We start from the raw sequence: 8,414 nt of genomic DNA, 5'->3' as shown, positions 1-8,414 counted from the left end.
TGAACATCTCATAGGCTTATATTCATTTTCTACCTACCGCGGAGCTCCGACAGTACATGAAAAATTAAAACGTGTGGGTTTATCGTTGTATTAACTTGCCTGAATGTATGTTGGGGAAATAACCCAACTAAATGGAAGAGTGACATATCCCGACATGTTCAACTACTTAGTGAATTCTCCAGGTTAGTATTAATATACAAATAGTCTTGCAAGATGCTGTTTGGATAATTGTCCAAAATAAATAGCCTATAAAAATGATACATGAGTTCTGGGTATTGAAAACCTTAAGGGATGCGTCCGTGACGTATATACCATGCAACCACATAAACTTTAGATTTCAGATGCTAGAATTTTTGACACACTGATATATTATAGTATATTGTGGGTTGTATATTGAGATGGCAGGTAGGCTATGTCACATTAAAAAGGACAAATAAAACAAATGGGACACTTTATTAGACCACAAAAAAAAAATTGCTACAGCCTCAGTAGTCAACCAGTGAAATTACTGTATTTTATGATGCCTCTCATAGAGAATGCATGACAGCTGCAGCCTGCAGTACATCATCCGTGTGTCTCTAAGCTGCCATACCTTGGCTCCAGGGGAAAAAAGTAAATGTACTTTATAAAAATAAATTCATGAATGTCTCTATGTCTACAGCATTGATTATTCTGTTATTAAATTACTGTAAAATAACTACAAATGCAAATTAGAACAAAATGATCGCTTTCACAAGGTATTATATTCTCCACAACACTTGTATTGATTGATTGATTGAATATTTTATTAGGCAAAAAATGTAAAACAGCACAGTTACATTTAAAATACTTTGTCTAACAGGTCCGTTCATAAAAGTCCTTGCGGACTTGTTTCCAATGAGGGCCTTGGTATTCAATTCATAGGCGTATTATCCCGTATTATCCCCCTATCTTGACAAATGGACCTGGTATATTCCCCGGTTCAGTAGGTCAGCACAGGTGCAATGCATTATTGTTAATTAGCAGCAGTAGTGCGTTTCTTTTTTCAAGTCGTTGGCAGACAGTTGTATACTTTTGGTAATACTCTCGCTTTGGGCGTACAGAGATTGGATGGCCCTCAACAAGGTCCCCCTCTCCCCCTTTTTGTATGGCCTTCCTGCCATGGCATTTGGCCTTTTGTGCCCTCAAAAAATTACAACACCAAAGGCCAAGTGGCCTTGCTCCTAAAATGAGGAAATTCCAGGCCTGGATCAGTCATTCATTGATCATCTTTCATCACATGCTGGTTGTAAATGCTGCGAGTCTCCTGCTGTTATGAAACTATTGAAAACCTGTTGGATTTGTTTGTGTTCATGGTAACCATTACAACGTCCGATACTACACACAACACATTTAGGAGAGGAACACTTCAGCAGTTTCATCTTTATTGACTTTTATTTTCTTACGGTAACAAAACATCAAACATAACATATTGTATGAATGTAAGTGTTGAACACTGCTGTCAGATGACAAATCAAATGAACTTTACATCATTAAGAAGCATTCAGGTCCTTCTGCTTCTGAAAACACACAATGGATCCTATAGGCTCATCCATAATGGTTTGAATGGTTGTATGGATCCTACAGGCTCATCCATAATGGTTTGAATGGTTGTATGGATCCTAAAGGCTCATCCATAATGGACCAAGTTCAAAACGAGAAATCAACCCAGATTATGTTACATAACATAAAAGGATAAGTAACAAAATAAAAATAAGAAATATTAATATCCATTGAGGGCCATATGTTGTGCCCTGCGTTATGCCTTGGGCTACCCGTTAATTACGCACAAGACAGCTGGTGCTGCCTCTAAACGCTTAAAGCCAATGACACCTGGCACACTGATTGGTTTGTATTAATGTAACGTCCAAACCACACCTATGCATAATGTAAGGGGTAGCACAGGTGTTTTAGGGATAAGGTTGGTGTCACAAAATAGCAACTCGGCCACAGGAACGCCCCTTAAGTTATCCAATAAAAACATAACGAAATTTTCATTATAAGCCTTAAAACACCAATCAAACAGCAATTTTTCCCAATATAAAAAAGACAGGCACAATTATTGCATGACTGTAATTAACAATAAATGTCACCTGTCACGTGATAAGAAGCGGCCTGCTCACTACTCATGCATTGAAGGAAGCATGAGCTCAGTTCGGGGCTCTCCCCAGGCTGGCAGAGGGAGAGTAGCGTCCAGGATTACAAGCTTAGGCAATTGGCACTGGGTGAAAAAAGTGGGTTACAAAAATTGTGGGATAAACATAAAACAAATATATAATAATAATAATAATAATAATAATGCTAACTTATTATTGACAGATCCTCAAAAGCAGTGTTAAAAATATGTAATACTAGACTGTGATGGTTCACTGTGTGACAATCTATGACCTGAATGACTGATGAACAATGACAGAAACACCTGGATAGACATGCATTGTGTACAGTAGGATCAATAGATGCATTTATTGATAACTAATTACTGATAGTTATAATGACTTGATGAAACATCATGAGGGTGAAGGCAGACACGGTCCAATGTGATCTGATCTTCAAACACAGCTCTTGTTCCCTGTAGGTGTCATTGTCTTCTGACTTGTATCCTCATGAATGTTTTCACTGAAGACTTTATCTGCCTCTTCTAAACCTCACTTGGTCTTTCTGGTACATTTACAGTTCAGTGTAAATGTTCAAATTTTGACTGAGGTGATGGACAGTTATGTGGAGGTTTATCTCTTCATACTGGTGGTATTCTGTCTCTTCACTTGGTCCAGCTTCAGACCTTCCTTGGAGATTTATCTCTTCATACTGGTGATATTCTGTCTCTTCACTGGGTCCAGCTTCAGCATCGGAACCAACAGTGTTATAATAAACCATCTCAACGTTCTCCCGTCCTACATTATAATAAACTCTGGTCTCCACTCTTAACCTCTGCCTTCTGGTGGCCTGGAGAAACACAGCAGCACACAACTCTATCTTACTGGATCAGATCAGGTTATATTCAATACAAACAACATCAAAGGGGGCTCAAGTAAGCCCCTGCCCTTTTAGTACCCGTCTGTAAAAGGTGCCCTCTTTCCAGACCATGAAGAAACGCAAATGCCCTCCTTTCCATGCCGCACCCGAAGGCAGCGTTCAAGAAAATTGCCTCTCCTGAACTTTGATTTTGACAGAATTGTCCTCTGTGTATAAATCCAAGCCGCATCTCCAGTAAAGGCTTGATTATCCTTAGTTGAGCGCAGTGTCGTGCACCAAAAATATGCGTGACGCTTGTGAGCTTGTAGATCGGCTATTTTCGGATTTGAAATGTTAAACAAAATTCCTTCCAAAAAGTGCCCTTTTAGACATTTCTACCTCTGCCCTTCACATAACATTTTCTGCACGTCCCATGCTGCACACCAGGACTCGTGCTTCGACGCTCGGCAGCACTTGGAGAAGGTGATGAACCGCTACATGATGAACGTGTCCACGGCCACCCAGATGTGCAGCAGGGCTCTGTGTCAGTCCCAGGGCAGATGTGTGAGGAAGCACTGGGACAGTGATGACTACCTGCACCTGGACCCTCGGCGCTTCTACATCAAGGTTAGTAGAGCAACGTTAGTTACAACGTTTTCCATTATGTTTTTATATTAACACATTAACTGCCAGAATTATTTTCAATTTTTTTTAGCCAGTGCCAGAGTTTTTCATTGGAAAAAAAAAAGTACTCAGGAGCCGAAATACAGCATTTTAAAGTTTTAAGTTAACAAGGAAGTGGATAGGAGTCTAGATCTTCAACTAATCATATCTCCTTGGTCTTTGGGTGAAATTGGAAAAAAAAAAACATAAAAAAAAGAAAAAATTGGTGATTGGCACGTGGCGGCTTTAAAGCGGTTCGCGTAGATCTACGTGATTGGCAGGCAATTTAATTACATTTTTACTTCACAATTTCAATTTCATTCTAGTCTTACTTATTTTTGACCTGGCTTTGCTTTTTTTGTAACCTGGGTGGAGTCAAAGACGAGATTCAGAAAACTCTGACAAATAGCAAATAGGCTATTATAACAATTTTTGAAGACAGAAATAGGAAGATAAGATTTCATATGCACGCAAAATACTACGTTTTTGTATGAAATTTTGCCGGTTGAAACTAAAGACATTTTCTCCATGTTTCCGTTATTTTGTTAGTTTTAATCAGTGGTGGGAAAAGTACCCAAATGTTTTACTTAAGTAAAAGGATCAATACTGCAATGTAGAAGTACTCAAGTAAAAGTGTGGAATTAGAAATGTACTTGAATAAAAGTACAAACGTATTGGTATCCAAAAGTACCAAAGTAAAAGTACTAAAATGTTTGAAAACAGCAGATCTACGAGCTCACAGCGCGCCGCATTGTGAGCTTGTAGATCGGCTACTTTCAATTAGCCTAGGTGTAAAATAAGGCTAAAGTGGTTAATGTGTGTTTTATAATGTAATCGTTTATATCTGCAAAGTAACTAGTAACTAAAGTTTTCAAATAATTGTAGTGGAGTAAAAGTACAATATTTGCCTCTGAGATGTAGTGGAGTAAGTAAATTGGAAATACTCCAGTAGAGTAAAAGCACCTCAAAACTGTACTTAAAGCAGCCATGTCAAACTGGTGTAAACGGCCCGCGACGTCGTCAAATCTGGCCCGCGAGGTGATTTGAGAAAACGCCATTTAATACTACCTCTAATGAAAAAAAAAAAAAAGAGAGAAAAAAAAAAGGCAGAAAAAAACGGCAGCGCCCAGCAGCTTCTTAGGCTGCCTCGTCAGTGGGTCTGAATACTGGACAAACTTGTTCTATGAGAACAATGGCCAAGCCGTGAAGCCACAGCCAAGGTCATTAACATACAGAGGACCATCACCATTCAACTCTACCTGTAGGCTACTGGAGAGCGCTTTTTCAACAGCATCACAAATCCGGTAAAACACCGTTGTATGGAGAAGTATATATCCATTGCGTCTCTCGTCTGAGGAGTAGAGTGGCTGCATTTCTCCCCTCACCCCGCCCCCCTCACCTCTCCCCCCTCACACAGCAGCGTCTCAACTGAAGGTTGTGAGAAAGGAATAGCCTTCCTTTGTAACTGTTCTCATCTTGAACTAGAATCCACTTGTCAGAGGGTGTAACATTCGTAGGTTAGTCAACGATAGTTTGTAGGGCAAAATAATTAACACCAGCTGTGAACGCTTGACTTTGATTGTGTGTGTGTGTGTGTGTGTGTGCACACGTGTGTGTAACCTCGCGTCACCAGTCTTTCTCTGTGTGTGTGTGTGTGTGTGTGTGTGTGTGTGTGTGTGTGTGTGTGTTCTGTTATAGCGCCACCAGCAGGTCAAATTTAGTAAAACACATTTTTAGAACAAAATGCCTCAAATCATGCATGCAGTGTCCGATTGCCGTGCACGGCCTAGGAATAAATGGCACACTTTTCACATTGGCCTACTATAGCGCCACCAGGAGGCCAAAATAACCTACCTGACCTGGCGGAGACCTGTGCTCCGAGGAGCACTTTTTCTAGTTTAATTTGCAATAATTCAACTGTATGGCATGCTAATGTTTTGAGACACATTGTATTATATTACTACACAATAGTAAATAAATAATTCTACACAATAAATAAACTTTAGTTTTAAATAACTGATCTAAATATGGATTATAGTTATGATAAGTGAGATGTAGTGGAGTAGAAGTAAAAGTACTGGAAATTGGAAATACTCTAGTAAAGTAAAAATACGTCAAATCTTTACTTAGGTACAGTACTTGAGTAAATGTAATTAGTTACTTTACACCACTGTTGTTCTATAAATCTAATTATTTAACCACCCACACTACCAGGTATTGTTTAACTTCAAATTGAATTATTCTACTTAAAATGGTTTATTATTATTATTATCATTATTATTATTATTACAATTATTATTATTATTATTCTTATTATTATTATTATTATTATTATTATTATTATTATTATTATTATTATTACAAATTGCATTGTTTGTTTTTAATGTCAATAATTAAAGTAGCTAATCTTCATAAAACATTTTAAAGTGATATACTGTTATGTCACAGCAGTGACTGAGATGTAGTGGAGTAGAAGTAAAAGTACTGGAAATTAGAAATACTCTAGTAAAGTAAAAAATACGTCAAATCTTAGGTACAGTACTTGAGTAAATGTAATTAGTTACTTTACACCACTGTTGTTCTATAAATCTAATTATTTAACCACCCACACACATTACCAGGTATTGTTTAACTTCAAATTGAATTATTCTACTTAAAATGGTTTATTATCATTATTATTATTATTATTATTATTATTATTATTATTATTATTATTATTACAAATTGCATTGTTTGTTTTTAATGTCAATAATTAAAGTAGCTATTCTTCTTAATACATTAAAAAAAAAGTGATATGCATAGTTAGTAGCATGTGTCTGAGTGCGTGTGAGCGCGCATGTGCGTCCGCAACTGGTTCCGGCCCACCTCAAGTCACCATTTGACCAATCTGGCCCCAACCCCAAAATGAGTTTGACACCCCTGCTTTAAAGGTAGGGTAAGTGATTTTCTTTGGTTAAAATAAGTGTTAAATAGCTCTATATTCTGATAGTACTCATTGCTATACAGTGTTTGTTCAGTAAAAGGAGTCTCCTTTTCTCTCCAGCTCTTTATAAAACAGAAAATGCATTTTTGTTTCAGTTTCAGTTTTCATTCAATTTTATCCAATCAGGATAGAGAACTCAATCAGGATATAAATTAAACAAGTGAAATTGGACGTGATGACACTAAGAAATGAGCAGACAAAATTGGAACTGGAACACTATAAAAATTAAGCTTAAAAATTGGTACTTTCTCCTGATTGGCTGTGATTTTGACACCTACCGGAACATGTATTTTCTGTTTATTAAAGAGCTGGAGAGACGGGGAGACACCTGTTACTGAACAAACACTCTATAGCAATGATCAGAATATAGTGCTTTAACCTTTTAACAAAATACGTTTTGTTTTAACCAAAAAATATCACTTACCCCTTTAAGTACAGTACTCGAGTAAATGTACTTACTTTACACCACTGGTTTTAACTATAATGACCCTGTTCCCCATAATGAAGAAATACAGGAACGGCCAGCTGACGGTGAAAGGCGAAATGTCTCAGGAGGACGTCGACTGGTTCGACCAGAGGTTCGACTGTATGTGCTACACAGAGACGCCGTGTCGGTCGGCCCTCACTCTGAACGTCATCCCTGACCAGGACCTCAACATGGCCTGGAGCCACTCTGCGGGGGGGCAGCTAACCTTCACCCCTCATCACACACACCTACTGCTCCTTTTATTGTGGATGTATTTTGTCATCTAAACCAGGGGGGGGGGTCTTCAACAGGGGGGGTCCGGGACCCCCTATAAGGGGTCCTCAGAGATACTGCAGGGGGGGGGACCACTTGAACCCGATAGTATCCCCAGTCTGGGGGGAACATTAGCCGAAAATAGCAGATCTACAAGCTCACAACGCACGGCTATTTTCGGGGAAGAGGTTTGGTGTAGAAGGGAGAAAAAAGGTAGACCAAGTACAGAGCCAAAGGTCAAGTTTGGTGTTTAAATGTCTGAAAACACACATGAATCCAATTTGTAGTGGGGGTCCCTGCTTCATCTCTCTCTCAGCTAACGGGTCCTTGGCCTGAAAAACGTTGAAGGCCCATGATCTAAATACTATGGATGGAGTAGATACTGAATTGACATTAAAGTGGGCATTGTTATTAGAGCTGTCATGATGACGTTTTAGTGTTGTCTTGACGATTAATTGTCATAAAAATGTTTGCAATTAATGATTTACTCGTGTTTTTGGCATTGGAACATTGTAACATGAATAAAATTTATATTTATGTTTGGCCTTTTAGGCTTTGAAAACAAAGATTGCACTGGGAAGATATGAATATATAAAGACATATTTAATAATTTTACACTTTCAAAATATTGTACAAATATGGTGAGTTAGCTTTGAAAACCTCTTATCAAGTTGCTGTATGGAAGGTTTTCTCAAAAACAAAACAAAAAAAAGTTTAATATACAACACAATTTATAAAATATGTAGGAGTGGTCCCTGTTTTCTCTCTCAGCTATAAAGGTTTTTTTGGCTTGAAAAACATGAAGCATTGTATGTAGCATTAGAAGATTGATGTATAGTTGTCTGGCTTCAGAGACTACTGTTCTGTCAAACTGTATTAAACATTGTGTGTTGAAAATCTGCATCTTTAGGGTAGATTTTTCTTTGAATAAAGACTTTTTTCAAGTTTAGATTTCAGTTTTGGAAATGTTTGTATGACTCAACAGCTGGTGTAACTAAGTAACTAAGTACATTTACTCAAGTACTGTACTTAAGTACACTTTTGAGGATTTTTTTTGTA

General features: G+C 37.9%; 1 protein-coding gene across 1 annotated transcript; it reads left to right on the top strand.

Moving 5' to 3' along the window:
- Window positions 1-2,527: 2,527 nt before the first annotated feature.
- On the top strand, window positions 2,528-7,390 carry LOC308091659 (hyaluronidase PH-20-like; the record flags this gene model as incomplete). The annotated part of the gene is made up of 4 exons (XM_080437320.1): window positions 2,528-2,589; window positions 2,790-2,877; window positions 3,418-3,597; window positions 7,124-7,390. 4 exons carry the CDS (start codon window positions 2,528-2,530, stop codon window positions 7,367-7,369), a joined length of 576 nt encoding a protein of 191 aa, XP_080293446.1. The 3' UTR covers window positions 7,370-7,390.
- Between the last annotated feature and the right edge of the window lie 1,024 nt (window positions 7,391-8,414).

This window comes from Gymnoscopelus braueri (assembly GCF_963280865.1).
Source record: "Gymnoscopelus braueri genome assembly, chromosome: 9".
Lineage (NCBI taxonomy): Eukaryota > Metazoa > Chordata > Actinopteri > Myctophiformes > Myctophidae > Gymnoscopelus > Gymnoscopelus braueri.
This window is presented reverse-complemented; position numbering and strand designations above follow the sequence as displayed.